General features: G+C 47.5%; 2 protein-coding genes across 11 annotated transcripts in view; one reads left to right on the top strand and one right to left on the bottom strand.

Annotated features, from left to right (window-relative positions):
• Positions 1 to 10,425, bottom strand: part of LOC310669683 (uncharacterized protein) — a 38,400-nt gene extending 27,975 nt beyond the window's left edge. For 5 of the 9 annotated variants that reach the window (XR_014507262.1, XR_014507263.1, XR_014507264.1 and 2 more), the window contains exon 1: positions 9,876 to 10,267. Coding sequence is in view for 1 of the 9 variants with exons in the window: in XM_083424153.1 (XP_083280279.1) it covers positions 9,876 to 9,963 (88 nt within the window). In the remaining 8 variants the exon portion in view is untranslated. The other 4 variants (XR_014507260.1, XR_014507261.1, XR_014507266.1 and 1 more) reach the window with 4 other exon arrangements.
• Positions 10,426 to 10,689: 264 nt separating this feature from the next.
• Positions 10,690 to 15,478, top strand: part of LMX1B (LIM homeobox transcription factor 1 beta) — a 152,607-nt gene continuing 147,818 nt past the window's right edge. The window contains exons 1-2 of one of the 2 annotated variants that reach the window (XM_083423901.1): positions 10,690 to 11,167; positions 13,764 to 13,950. In XM_083423901.1, the coding sequence (XP_083280027.1) occupies positions 11,029 to 11,167; positions 13,764 to 13,950 (326 nt within the window). In that variant the 5' untranslated portion in view covers positions 10,690 to 11,028. The remainder of the gene's footprint in view (positions 11,168 to 13,763; positions 13,951 to 15,478) is intronic. The other variant, XM_083423900.1, reaches the window with a different exon arrangement.

The raw sequence follows: 15,478 nt of genomic DNA, 5'->3' as shown, positions 1-15,478 counted from the left end.
ATTATTCTTTTATTAATTTTTATGGATACAATCCCATTATTTTTAGTAGTAGTAAGCAATAGCGTCACTTCATTTCTGCACCGCCTTTCCTCCCAAAGGAGCCCAGGGCGGTTAACAAAACTAAGAGAGATAAAATGCAACCCACTTAAAGCACTGGTAGAAACATTTAAAACGACATTATCTAAGGAAAGAATTGTTAAGCGGCACCAATTTACATCCAATAGCAGACCAAAAAGTGCTAATTATTGAGTTCCACAACAGTTAACTCCCCAAAGCCTTGAGGAACAAACGGGTCTCCAACTGATTCCGAAAAGATGTCAGCGATGCACATAAATGTAATTCCACAGGGATATGTTATATTATATACGCCCCGCCAGAGCTGATATAAGAGATGTTGGGGCTGTATAACACAATGCATATTATCTTGTTTTAGACAAGCGATTGTGGGGAAAACAAAGGACCTGGAAGACGGAATGCGGTCTCCAACCAAGAGCCCTGCTGGATCCTAAAGACCAGGGGTCAGCAACCTTTTTCAGCCGTGGGGTCCACCGTCCCTCAGACCATGTGGGGGGCAGGACTATATTTTTTGGGGGGGATGAACGGATTCCTATGCCCCACAAATAACCCAGAGATGCTAAAAGAACACATTCAACTCATGTAAAAACATGCTGATTCCCAGACCGTCTGTGGGCCGGGTTGAGAAGGCGATTGGGCCGTATCCGGCCCACAGGCCTTAGGCTGCCTACTGCTGCTAAAGACGAATGCATTTCTTGATTATCTCAGTCTGCCACCGACTAAGCAACGTGCTGGATCCCCACTCCAGAAAAGCTCCAGGAAGATTTCAAAGGTAAAAGCGAAGGGCGAGTTGAAGTCAGATGGGGACCCGATCCCAGCCGAAGGGAGGGAGACTCATTTCAGGGGGGGGGGGAGATAGCGGTACAAACCCAGACAAGTCTACTCAGAAGTTAACCCCCTACTGCGTTCAAGGGGACTTGCTCACAGGTAAACGCGAACAGCGGTAAAGCTTTGAACACCCGCCTTGACTGCTTCATTTTGGCTGGGATACTGTCTTAAGTAGTTTACCACCATCATTTTTCATTGCTATGCATTTATCAGAGTAGTTGTAATGATTACAGCACATTGTAAGTAGCACAGTGGTTTCAAGTTTTCACATAACGTAGTCTAATCAATGTTATTTTTATACCAAAGTGTGTAAGATTAACAGTTCCAATCCGGCCAATAGCACAGTGGAAGAGGACCCGCCTTGCGTGCTGAAGGTCACAGGCTGGAGCCAGGCATCTCTTGGAATGGCTGGAGGAAACCGGGTCAGAAACCATCGGCATAACCAATTTTCTTGGGGGGGGGGGACTTTGTTAGGGGGTGCAGAACCGACGTGATTGGTCAGTTAGTTAAGCATTTTCTATTCTTCTATTTCCGCCCCCCTTGGCTTTGCCCATGTCAGAAACCCCGGAGAGCTTCTGCCCGTCAGTGTAGACAAACACTGAGCTAGTTGGACCTAGGCTTTGACTAGGCGTAAGGCGGCTTCCTCTGTGCCCGAAGTAAGGCAGCTTTTGAAGTCCCCAGAGATATCTGAACGTGCGTCTGCTCAGGGTCGGATCTAATATGGAACTAATGAAGCTTAAAGCTTCAGGCCCCTAATCCTGGAGAAGCCGCATAAGCGAGTTTAGTCCACATTGCACGGCTCAAATTGATTAATTTGCTGTTGCATATACTTCAACAATCTCAATTGTTGAACGCATCGGGATAAGCGTTCGAGGGAAGGACAGGAACTTAGCGGCGGCAGAGCACGTGCTTTGCACGTAGGTCTCAGGTTCAGTGGAATCTCCTGGTGGGATTGGGAAAGACTGAAACCTTAAACCCTGGAGAGCTAGATGGACCAAGGGTCAGCTTCCAGCTTCCTGTGCCCCTCTAGGTGGCAAGAGGGTCCAGGGACTTAGAGGGCGGCGGGGCTGGGGGTGCTGTACTCCTTTGAAAAGGGATCTGGCAAGGTGAGGAATAGGAGGTGGAAGCGGCCCTACTTTTGCTTGCAAGACCTGGGTGTTGTGGGGGGGGGGGGGAGTCCAGCGGTTAAGAGGCTGAGCTGTTAAACGTGGGTGATCATGCGATTAAAACTCTGGCTCAGGACTTGGTGACCCTTATGCAAGCCGCTAGTCCTCAAACTCCCATCTTCACTATTAATAATACTGTGCTGCTGCAAGGATTACTGATATGATTTTTAAAAAATATATCTGCAGTGTTTGTTGTTGTTGTTGTTGCTAATCTGCCTATCTCCTACACACACACTCCGTTCCTATCTACTAAGAACTCCAGTTGCAGCATCTGAATTTGAGATATTGGGTTATTTTATTTATTACATTTTTAAACAAAACCCTGCCTTTCTTCCAAGGAGCTCAGGCTGAAGTCCACATTCTCTCCTACCCATTTTGTCCTCCTTAGAGCCCTGTGAGGTAGGTTATGTTGAGAGTGACTGACAAAAGCTCATCATGAGAGATTCCAACCTTGCTGGTTCCGCGCTCTAGCCACTAGGTACAGGCAGAGAACGATCCCCCCGCTCAGCCAGATATCCTCCTCTCTTTACCTTGAACCGAGCTTCAAGAGTCTGGCAGCGACGAGCTTGCTTTGGGGGAAGAAATTGGAGCTCAGAAAGGCTGCATTGAGGCGCATTGACCAGAAGAGGGCAGAGTACACACAAGGCTTAGTAACGCGAACGCTGTCGATAGTTGGAGAAGGCACAGAAGCTCGAGCCTTTTGTCAACCACTGTTAGGACGCAGGCCAGCTTTAGGCTGCGGGGTCGTTAAGTAAGGAAAGCTGCATAGCCTATTCGGGCGTGAGGGAAGATTCTGAAGCAGTCTTCACCGGCTGAGTTTGGCCTACAGTCACTGCTTATCTCCACAGACAGCCTAGGCTAGCAACTACAAAGAATAGGGCAGGGAAGCTATGGCCCTGCTGGACTACAAATCCCATCATCCCTGGTCATTGGCCGTGCTAGCTGGGGCTGATAAGAGTCCAACACCATCTAGGGGCTGCAAGTTCCCCCCGAGCTAAAGCACGGGGGGACTGTTGCCAAATACTATGGCAAATCTTCCTCTCACCACCACCCCACCTTTCCACAGTGGAACACGGTGGGTTTCAGACTCTCCCATCCCTACCTGGAGGCACTGGGAACTGAACCAGGGGTCTTCTGCATGCAAGGCAGCGAACTGTCTCACTGAGCTGCAGCCCTTTCAACCTTGAAAGGCTGCAAAGTACGACCCAGTTAGTGAAAACTGCGTTTGAATAGGTACACAGGAATGAGCTGGCTGCGGATTAAAGGAGATAGTGACAAATGGGAGATTTTTATATTTAGAAAAAGGTACACGCCTCTCCCCAAATCAAGCAACTGATAAAGACAGCTCCAGAGTGTAACAGAAAGTAAAATTGTAATAAATTAGGGAATGGGGAAGGAGTAAACCAGATTCTCTCCAGGTCTGAATGGAACCATCTTGTATGGAATTTAAAACTCCCATCCCCAAACAAGAAAATATTAATTCAATTGGACTCTGAGAGTTAAAGTTCCAAGGGAAGGGGTTCCTTTGCTTTCTTTTCCTCTTCCTTTTCCTTTCCTTTCCTTTCCGGGCTGCATGTTAGGGAGCCTGTTCACATTTGGGCATAATCCAAAGTGTGATTTTCAAATCCAGCCATGTTGCACAATCGGATTTCTCTGCCATCTTCCAGGCACAAAACCCATTTAGTTTAGAAAGTTGCTTTTGGAAAGGGTACTTAAAAGAAAGAAACAGATAAATAAAACACATAACTGTTCATTCTGTTGATGAATCAGAAGCCTTTGGTGTTAATCTTTTGCTAAATTCAGCATCTTTACATCTCTCTCCCTATAAAACTCTGAGCTCCATAACAGGCAATGTAGGTGAAGGGTTGTCAGGTTTGGAAATTACTCTATTCATTTTCGGTTGTTGTTTTTTAATCCCTTGGCAATTTTTGGCTGGAAGAGATGGGGTGGATAAATAAAATTAAATGTCTTCTTGTCCACCTCTGACACTAGAGATCCCCCTCCCCCCAAAAAAACTTTGGTGTGTGAAATATGTTAACAATAAGCCCTAATTAGAGAATCGCTCCTCTCCGTGGCCTGAATGAACCTCCTAAAATCTACTAGCTGCCTTGCTGTGATCATTTAGCCACGGCAAAAGAAAAAGAAAAAAGGAGAGGTGAAAAATGGCATTTTAGGCTACATTTAAAGCACTGCATCAAATAATCGTGGGAACTGTAGTTTGCCCCTCATAGAGTTACAGTTCCCCATACCCTTAAAAAACTACCCCCCCCCAGGATTCTTTGGGGGGATGCTTTAAATGTACTGAATCTGCAAAAATGTGTATGAATACTGAACATCTGTGATAGTACAGGGTGATGGAGAACTGAATCGCCTGCCTTCCCGCACAAGGTCATGGTGGTAGCTGCAATGCACATTAAGGCTGTGAGCCTATGCACGTCTGTCTACTCAGAAGTAAGTCCCACTGAGTTTCATGGCACATAGTCCAGGGAAATAGGTTGCAGTCTAAGGAATTCCAATGAACTCAGGAGAGATTTACTTTTGGGTGAGCTCACTGAGGCTGCAGTTCCATGCTCTCTTTCACAGAAGTCTTATGAACATGGGATAACTTTATTCCCAGGGGTCAAAGTATTGGATCCAGTATCGGGCAGAGAGAAAAGGTGAGGTGTGTGTGAATGAGTGGGAAGGAGAAACGAGTGGAATTGTTAAAGGTTTTGAAAGTTTCCTTCGGAACATTCTCTCTTTCCTTTGGGGAAAGTGGAAATCAGGGATTGGGAACCTGTGGTCCTCCAGACCTTGATGGAGCACATTTCCAGTTATCCATGACCATAGGGCAGCGGTGTCCAAACTTTTTTCAAAGAGAGCCAGATATGATGAAGTGAAGGGCCGTGAGAGCAGACCATAGGACCGACCAAAGTTGTTGACCTTTTCTAGGACTGAACTTGATGAGCTTTTTTATGATTTTACCCCAGAGTTGTTGAGTTTTTTTAGGATTGAAGCTGTTGGACTTTTTTTTTAGGGTTGAAGTTGTTGAGGAATGGGGATCCTAAACCCCAGATCATGAATTGGTAGACTGCAAAGTGGAGGGAGGAGGCTCTAGCCAGGCAATATGGCAGCACTTCCTGCAAAACTGGATGGTTTTTTGGGGGGTAGACTGCAGTTGGCTTCTACCGTTGGTGTTGAGATCGGTGGTTACATTGTAATGAGGTTTTCACGAGGCTAGGCCTGGCCTTGAGGAATGTTCACTGGGAAGTAAATCTCTGGCTCCTGATTCAGAAGTGCTTTGATCTAAACGCGGCGTGTAGGCATGGGCTGCAGCAAGGAATTGAAAACGATTTCGGATCTAAAGTTGTGTGTTACACAAGGGATCAGATATACAGTAAGCCACTCGCCTCCCCAGGCCTAAGACGCGTTTTGGCACCTGAGGCGAACTACAAAATGGTGCCACTCCTCTCAGGGGCAAATAAAGATCTGCAGCAGGAACAAGGGGTATGAAAATTTAAACTGGGAACAAGGGGTGAGTGCAGATGAAATAAACCTTATCCGCAGAGATCGTTGCGAGGGAAAAAGGGCTCGCTTTGAATCACATCAGATGGGTGCAGATAGCGTAGGAGACTCCAGAGGGTAGCCCCCGCCATTTCCTCACTAGGGGTGGGAGGTGAACAGCGGCACCTCCTATTCTCCGAGAGGCTGCGTGGAGGGAGCGGTGCAGCCGTCGCTGCCCCTGCGAACCGTGTTTATGGAAGACAATCTTACTCAGCTACGAGTGGTCGCCAAAGAAGAAGGTGGTATTGCTTGGGTGTCGGATCTGCTTGCCTCTGTGGATCCTGCCACCTGAGGCGGTCACCTCTCCTTGCCTCATGGATGGACCGGGCAGGCCCTGTACCTCCCCCCCACTCCCGCGCGCCGTCTTTTCCTTTAGCCTCTTACCTCTAAATCTATGACGACTTTCCTGGTTTTATTTTATTTATTTTTAAGGATGTAGGGGAAACAGGAATAAGGGTTTCTAAACTACACGCCGGTAGAGAAAGCGAGGTAATTTATCCGGCATTCACATGCGGCAGTGAGGCGCGTCTTGGTTGTGAGCTAGGTGCTGCGCAGAAATACCCCACCACGCTCAAATGAGGCGCTTAAATTTCGAGGAAGAAATGAAATGGCTTCCATTAAGATTCGGGGACGTAGGAATTTCCCTTCTTCTCCTGCTCTTGCAGAATAAAACCAGAGAATAGGGCCAAGTCGAAAACCCCTCACCGCACTGACCTGTCTTCCATAGTTTTATGTCCTACAGGAGCCTTGACTTCAAACGCGCCCAGGATCGCATCGCAATTGTCTTTCTTTAAGTTCCGCTGTCTCTTTCTGGAAGGAAACCCCAGGGGATGTCAACCTCGGCAGCCCAAGGGGCACCCCTAGCTGTTTATCTGGAAACAACCTCCTATTGATCTCAGAGAGTGGCTTCTCCGAGTAAACAGGAGCCGAAGCTCTGCTTGACCCTTTCCGCAACACACCGCCTCTAAGCCTAGGTGTCTCCGAATGAAACGGGGGCTTCCTTCCGAGTAACACCTCTGACACCTTCCTTGAACACGCGCGAGCGCGCGGTTTTCGATGGTGCTCTCTCCATTCCAAGGCAAGGTTGAAAAAGTGAGTGCTGGCACTAAATTCAATGAGGGCGACAATAAATAAGAATTATCATCGCCACCATCACACTAATTTTCAAGTAAAGGCTTGAGCATTGGGGCTTCTGTTCTCCGACAGTACTTTAACCCTAATAATAATAGTAGTACAGCAGCAGCAGCAGCAGCAGCAGCAGCAGCAGCAGCTTGGGATCCTAATATAGCTTTGCACTTAAATTTCGCATCAGCTCTTAAGGGTTCTGCACCGTCTTCTTTCCCCGTCTGCGCATCCTCTCCTTTGAAGCCCAAGTCCGGATCAAGAAGATGAATTTTAGAGCTTTTTGAGTGCCCGTTTCTAGGTGCGGCGGGTGTCCCCCTCCCCTCACTGCCATCCCACGCTCAATACACACCTCCTTCCTGCACCTCTGATCTTTTGGTAGTCACTGGAAGACTTTAAAAAAAAAGGGTGAAAATTGCTACGGTGACTAATAGGTATTTCTAAGAGCAAAGGTTTCTCCGGAGAGTGGGTTAGGACTCCCCACAGTCTGTGGAATTGGGCTGCGAGGCAGGAGGTGGCATATTCCTCCTCGTAGCCGTTCCAGCGGTTTCTCCAGCCGCTGTTCGTTCTCTGCACAATCTCCTCCGTGTCTGGCAAACTCACCATCACGGATCTTCTAATTCTGGACTTTTTCTTCGTAATTTCACGAGATAATTGGGTCTAAATCCGGAATTGTTTGCATTGGGAGGAGCGGCGGGAGGCGGGGAGAGAGGTTTTATTCCAGGGAAAACATCAGTTTTAATTAAAGCGAGCCGGGTTTGCTGTCGGATTTCGAGCGGAATCGCCTCCTGAAATCTAAAGAGCTCTTGATTCCTATTATTATTTTAGCTTGATCTCAAAATTAAATAATCACAGCATTCCGCACATACGTACACACTGACTACAAAGAAACAGGCCTGTAGCAGAAGATAGGACGAATATATATATATATTCAATCAAATAAACTTTTTAAAAAATAAGGAAGAAAATGACCTAAAAAGAAAACTTTCCAAAATGAGATAAACATCCATGGACAGTTTCCTTCAGTGATACAATTTAGGCAAAACCGGAAGGGAAAAAATATATACCCAAAGGAAGGCGCAGAAAGCCCTTTAATTTAAATAACTATCAAATAACTTTCAATGCATTTTCATTCCTCTTTTTTATTCCATCATTTTTTTTCCCTGAGAAGTTTGCCCCCTGATCCTAATCCAATAAATATTGTGCGTTTTAAGAAACCTCAGTGGGAAAATAATTTCCCATATCTTCAGAGAATTAATTGAAACAATTATTATTATTTTTTAAAAGTTCACCAGAAGTGGAGTGTGCTTGTATGTATTTAAACCAACCAACTGGCTGCATCTCATGGTAGCCTGATTTGTGAGAAAATATTTCAGAATAGGGTAAGGAGAAAATAATGCTCTCACAGACACCAGAAAGTGGCAAATGATACTGGATTAATATTTACAACTATTCTCGTCCTTTTGCTGAGGTGCAAGTTATTGTTGCTGAGGCCAGTACGTGAAACGGTTACCCCTACGTTGTCGGGATTGATGCAACACCACACGTACAAACACACACACACTTTAACGTGCGGGTCAATACAAGGCGGAGGAATTAAAGACATTTGTAATTTCTGTATCCCGCCTCACACCCACAGTCCATTCATTAATCTCAATTTCTCCTTTTCTTTCCCTTATTGGAATGGAAACCGCCAGGACCGCGGAAATGTTAAGAACGGAAGGTTTCTCTCAAATATTCCTGGCTGGGGTCTATCCTTGATTACTGGCAGTGCGTAATTGTCCGCCCGGGTCCCCAATACAATGGAACCATCATCTGTTTCCGCTCTCGTGCGCCAGGGCGCAAAAGTAGACACAAAGGAAAGGCCCAACTGGGGGCGCCCCAAAGCGGGTTTCAGAGCGTGCTTATCCCCTAAAAGAAATCCCACCAGTTCGACCCTCTCCATAAAATCACACTTGCCTGTATCCCCTATCCCCACTATACGCGGCAGAGCAGAACCCGCCTTTTCCGTCAGAGTGCTGCTGTGCGCCTAGGTTTGACAACCACTTGGAAACAGGCCAGCAAGCGGTCCCAAAATTGAGGGGGAGATGAGGGGCATTTCTAGATATGACTCCCTGGCAGCAGCTGAAGCCCCCCTCCACGCCCATCTCTTCTTCTTCATCAGCATTCAAGTTCATAGAGGGGGTGCGTGAAGGCGCTTAATTTTCTGGGCGCGCTGGACAGAGGCTCGCCGGACACTCTCTCCTGTGTGTGTTTGTTTTGAGAGAGAGATCACGGAAGAAAACCGAACTGTGCGTGAGATTCTAAAGGGTTATCTCCCCTCCCTCTCCAAACACAACCGGGTGAATCATATCTGCGTCCACATCATACATTTAAAGCGCGTTTAAATTCACCCCCCCCCCACGGTGAATGCTGGGAACTGTACCCTTTACAGACCAACACTTCCCAGAACCCTTAAATAACTCAGTTCTCAGGGTTCTTTGGGCCAGGGTGAAAATGTGCTTCAAATGTACTGTACTTTAAATATATGGCGCTGTACAGGACGCAAGCTTCCTTTTGGGATACCGGGAACGATCAGACTCCGCTATTTGGGATCTGAGAAATAGAAGCATGTATTACTTCCTCTGTGTGTGTGTGTGTGTGTGTGTGTGTGTATTGTCCACCAGCTCCTTATCTTTCTCCCGGGGCCTCTTGCCAGGTGCAAACGCGGCCGTCCCTTTCTTTTATGCCCCAGACAACAAAACAGAAAAGCCTGGTGGGTGTCAGGAACAAGGGCTTCTATGGGAGGGAGGAGGGGAGTGGGGGGGGGGAGATAGGGGACGGGGCGGATGTAACCGCATCCAGCCCCCTGCGCCCGCTTGCCAACGCCGGTGCCATGCTATAGTAAGATCAGCCCTGGTGGCACAGCCGGCGGCCAGCTTGCACGCTTGACACCTCTCCCTGTGATCTGCCTCTCCAGCTACTACCCCTACCCTTCCCACACTCCCGGACCCAATCCAGCCACAGCATTCCTTCCCCACCCTCCCCACCTCGTATCCTCGGATAGCACGCAGGTGGCAGCGTCTCGGAAGAAGGGGACCCTGGAACTTAAAAACCTCAAACGAGCCCCGGAAGGTCCCAAGAAGACGCCGAGGTACCTACCTCCCAGCCGGGCGTGAAGGGGGCCCGCCGGCTTCTGCAGGCTTCCACCGTTGGGGCTGGGTGGGAGGCATTTGGGGCGCAGGGTCATTCTGCCTAAGATGGGTGGCGTGCCAGCAACTTTGCTTTCCTCCCCATTCAATCAGCCCCGTTCAGCAAGTTCCTAGATCTCATGAATTCCTTCCACCGGCCGATTGGCAAATCCGCCCCCCAATGTCCAGCCCTTCCTCGGTTTCTTTTTTCAACTTTTCTGGAAGTAGGTCCCCTCACCTGATTTTCTTTATTTCCTTTCCTTTAGTTCATCATCCCGTCCACTCACTGACACTAAGTGTTCCAGGATGCCAGCAGCCCCCTCCCTTCCCTACCGACCCCTCCATCCTCTCTATCCTCTCACTACAAACTGGTTACCTGGGCAAACTCCGCTTCTAATCTACACCTGGCTGGAATCCTTTCCCATCATGATCCGGGGTGGAATGGGAGCGGAAAAAAAAGAAAGAGGGGGGCTTGCTTTTCTTTCCCTCCCATCTTACTTTCTTCTCTCTCCCCCCTTTATTTATTTTAATCGTCTCTCTCCCCCCCGTTTCCCCCCCCCGCGAGTAAGCGACGGCACTATTTGACGTCGAGGAAAACCGCCTCACCGCGGCGCAGGGATATTAGGAGCACCAATTGGGAGTTCAAATGTCAGCAAGTCCCCCCCCCCCCGCTTTTTGGAAAAGGGAGGGGGAGGAGGAGGTGGCGGTGGTGAGGCGGCTGGCGGGGTGGGTGTGTTCCTCCGCCGCCGTTTTTTTCCTCCGCTTCTAAACGGAGCGTCTCCTGGCTCGGGACTCTTGCATGGCACTGTGGCGTGGAAGCGCTCCGGGGGAGAGCTTCTGCCCGCGATTGCATGCCGTGCCGGGGATCCCCTTGCTCCGGGGAGGGCCTCGCCGCCCCCTCCGGCCCGAAGAGGGCTCAGGAGGCGCCCCCTAGCCTACAGGTGACCCACCCTGCCTCTCTGCTGTCGGGGCGCGATGCTCTGACTGCCGATGGGCGCCCGGCTTGTCTCGGCAGCGCTCGCCTCCTTTGCCCCGCGACGCAGCGGTCCTGATCCCGGCAGGAGCGGACACTAACCGCCTCCTCCCCCTTCTCCCGCTTCGCCTCCGCAGCCAGCCTTCGCCCCATGGACGTAGCGACGGGCCCCGAGTCGCTGGAAAGCTGTTTCAACCGGGGCTCCACTGACTGCTCCAAGATGCTGGACGGAATTAAAATGGAGGATCACCCGCTGCGATCGGGTCCCGCAACTTTAGGAGTCTTGCTAGGTGAGTCGACTTCGCTTTCACCGCGCAACGTTCAACTCCCCTCCCCTAAAAAAAGGGAAAAGCCTAGAATATTAGTTTACTCGGGGAAAGTCCCGGGCCCCCGATCCTGAGTCCGCTGTACTCTTGCTTCTAATACTGTACTTGGAAACAAATCGGTGCTGTCAGGACTGCAAGCCGTGAAGGCTTCGCGTGTAAACGCGGAGTCCTGTAAGTCGTTTTCAGGCCGATCCTAGAAAAGGCATCGATTTGCCTTTAAGGGGCTGAAGGGGTATTTTCTTTATTTAATGCCCTGTGTGGGATTGTGACACGATCTGGCTTGATTTTAAAAATTGCTACTATTATTAATAATGATTTTAAATGTAGCCACTTTTCTTTGACAATCTGAGGCTAGGATTTAGATTTCCCCGCCTTGATATATTTATTTTATTCGCGGAGGGGGTGCTAGGTGTACAGAATGTGGCTGTAACATGCTTTTTAAAGACTCGTATTTGTTACAAAGGGATGTATAAATAAATCTCAAGTTGCAAAACTTTGAACCGAAGATGCCGCCGGCCAACTTCAAGGGGGGGGGGGGCGGGAGGCGCTACTTTTAAGATGCCTTTGCCAATCTTCCGACTGAATAATCCTTTTGAGACTGAAAGATACACGCATCTGCAGCTTTGTGTTCACGCACGTCGGAATGGGGATTTGCCGCAACCCAAGCGAAGTCCCTGCTCTGATTTAGCTTTGTTGCTTCACTAAAACACAGACACACAGAAGATTAATTTACACTCTTCCTCCCCCCCCCCCCCAAATATCAACCCGTAGGACAAAAATCTCTTCCCTACCCCTTTTAACAACGTTCCAGAACATACTCGATTTTACTTGAGTCATCTTGGAAAATTAACCAACAGCACTGAACCCTCTGTTTCAATTTATTTTTTATGCCCCTTGTTTCTCTTTGAAATATAATGTTCTCTTGCATTTTGAAGCAAGTTGTATTGGATTGTCTCTGCTGGGACTTGCAGAGTATGGAACTGAGGCTTCAAAAAGAAAAAAGGAGAAACTTCCAAATGGGACAGGGGTCCCCTCGCATCTCCTGACTGCATCACACTCCTGTTTACTTAATAATTACACCCCCCTCCCGTCACCACTTTTTGTAGTTTGTGTTGATCTGTGGACTGAAGGCACTCCTTTAGCTTGCAAGCCCACTGACCTGGGAGTAAGCGCCACTGAATTCAGTAGGACTTCCTTCCAAGTAGGTCAGGTAAGGATTGCAGTCTGAGCCGACGAAAGTTTGATGCCCTAATCAATCAATTATCCTTTAAGGTGCTCCAAGTATCTGTGTTTCTGCTTTTCTAATACCATATAGCAAAACAAATGTCTATACATTTAGCAAAAGAGGAAAGAAAGGATCCAAGCAGCATGTTGGATTATTTTCAGTTTTAACTTCCTAACAGTTGGCCGGGTAATACTTTTGATTGATTCTCCCCCCCCCCCCCAATCCGCCGCTTTTGCTAATCCTGGGGCTAGGATTTGATCCCCCCCACCCCCACGCATACACACTTGAATCATCATCATCATTATTTTAATGACACACACACAGAGTATTAATATTAGGTAATATTAGTACATAGAAACGCTGCTTTTAATACCAAAGCAAGCTGATAAATCATGCCATTCTAGGACTGTGGGAATCTATTGCAAGGACACAGACACGTGCTTTCGCTTGCATTCGTGAACAAGTCAGTTGTATATTAAAACGTGTGTGTAAATATCCTCACCACCGTCATTCCCAGCTTCGGACGCAATCCTGTACACCTCGCTCCGCATTGCACAAGCCATCCCAGCGTGAAAAACAGAATGATTAAAAATAGAATCGGAACCGCGCTGCACTATAGAAAGTGAAGGGTTCGTTTTTGCTTTTGACACGCAAAGGCCCAGTTGCGACCCTGGGCTTAGGGATTGTTAAACTCAGTGGCGCTTACTCCCGAGTAATCAGATGCTTGTCTCTCACTGTGCCACCCCTTTCCCCTCAAACACCCTCTTGCAGCAACAACGAGGCACCCAAATAGCAAATAAAATTTGGCCGCGTAAACGCCGTACATGTGAAGTATGCTTTTTCTATGCTAGGAACTGTAGCTCGGTGAAGCGTAAACTACAGTTCCCATAATTCTGTTTATGTGGGGCGGGGCGGTTTGGAATGTGATTTAAATGTGTTTTAAACCAGTGAGAAACAACGTCTTGGCAACCCAAACAGTAGGTGAATAAAAAATTAAAAAGCAACACTTTTAATAGCAGTCTTTGCTTTCGCCTGAGACTCTTGCTCTTGTGAACGTGACTTATTGACATGGTCCTTTGTGAAAGCTGCTCCATCCATTTGGGCCCCTTCCTCCCCCGCCCCGCCCCCCACCCCTCCGAACCGTAAATTGTTAAAGGTGCTGGGAACTGTAGCTCTGTGAAAGGGAAACTACAGTTCCCATTATTCTTGGTGTGTGTGAACAGGCTTTCAATGTATTCTTTTCTTCTTCTTCCTCCAAAATTCACTCCATCTTTTACATTTTCTCTCTCTCTCTGCTACTTCGTCTCCCCCCCCCTTCCTTCCCTTCCTCTCCAGGGTCAGACTGTCAGCACCAGGCGGTCTGCGAAGGGTGCCAGCGGCCCATCTCGGACCGCTTCCTGATGCGCGTCAACGAATCCTCTTGGCACGAAGAGTGTCTCCAGTGCGCCGTGTGTCAACAAGCGCTGACCACCAGCTGCTACTTTCGGGACCGCAAGCTTTATTGCAAGCAAGACTACCAACAGTAAGTGGGCGCAGCCACCCTCCAAATTAGGCTCTCTCCTTTTGCACGTCGGAACAGTATGCGCACGACCATGGCAAGCAATGTGTTTTCCGATCTAAGCAAGCATTTTTTTTAAAAAACACTCCCAATACAATCTTGTTTATGCTAGTACTTATTTGGGGCGGGGGTACCATTCTCAGTTTTGGGGTGCACCTAATTAAACCTGGCTTTGGAAGATAGTGTCAAGCAATCAAAGTTAAAGGTCATTCGCCCCACAATCTCCCCGCGCCTTCCACTTTTCTTTAGAATTTTTGTCGCACCATTAGGAGAAGTTCTATCCTTGCGTCAGAGGGATGTCAGTGGGTTTTTTTTTTTGGGGGGGGGGGTGATACTAGGAACGCGAGGCGCCGGCTCTTGCTCTTTCCATTGCAGGAGTTTCTTTCGATAACTTTCAGCTAAGTCTGCGGCCGATCAGAAAAGCGCATGTGTATTGGCTTAGTTAGTGATCTGAATCACTAAGAGGTTGCGAAGACATCCCTAGGTTGCGAAGACATCCCTAGCATCGTTTCCCATTTGAGGTCTGAAATTGGTTTGACTTCGAAGTGAACCCTTTTTGTAATAAAGATGAATTTCCCTTCCCACGTTTTGTAACAACCTTCCTTTCTAACGGGTCCCACTATGCTCAGCTGAGGCACACTCCCAAATTTACAACGTCGATCCATGAAAATACGTCCCCCCCCCTTTTAAAGATTTGGTCATTTTAACTGAGTCTGGGGTTGGTCTGGATTCCACCTTCCCCTTCATCGAGCAATTAACAAATTTAAATGATTGCAACCGAATTTGATTTTGCGCCACACTGAGTCTAGAGCGGGTCATCCCCCTCGTTATTTCTTTATAACGACATTTGCAAAGGAAATAACCCCTAATTTTTCCACACAAACACCTATTTTGCTTTTTACTTCTTGATTTTAATTTTCTTGCGGCCTCTTTTGAAGATGCAGAAACGTTGAATGGCTACTTGTTTGTCCTGCAGAATGGAATAATATTTGTTTTCCGATTACCTACTTTATTAAAAAATAAAAAAATGCATATAAACAACACTCGCTTTAAAAAAATTCCAGTGGTGGGAAATTTTATACCAGCAATTAAAAACCAAACGATGTTTGCAAAGTCCCTTCCTTAAATAATATTGCTGATTTGATGATTGGGGGTTGGGCTTCAGAATTTAAAGTTTGCGTGCATATATTCCATTACTGTAAGATTAGCTAAACTACTTTGGTGGGAACTCGGTGGAAGGAGATATTGTAAAATACTGAAAGTGGGAGAGAAAATCTAGCAAAGCATTTCTAACAAATCCTGATTTTGTGGTTGGGGGTAATTTAAAGACTGAAAGTATTCTTTTTTCCCCATTTGGAAGCGGGGAGGGGAGATAATTATATATAATGATTATCTGCTAAGAGATCGTGCAATATAGTATGATATCGAAATACTGAGGAAGTTTGTGCCTATTTGTTTGTATGTACGTATGTGTGTTTATATGTGTGTGTGC

The sequence above is a fragment of the Podarcis tiliguerta genome, assembly GCF_965153285.1.
Source record: "Podarcis tiliguerta genome assembly, chromosome: Z".
Taxonomy (NCBI): domain Eukaryota; kingdom Metazoa; phylum Chordata; class Lepidosauria; order Squamata; family Lacertidae; genus Podarcis; species Podarcis tiliguerta.
Note: the sequence above shows the minus strand (reverse complement) of the source record. Positions and strands in the feature narration are given on the sequence as shown.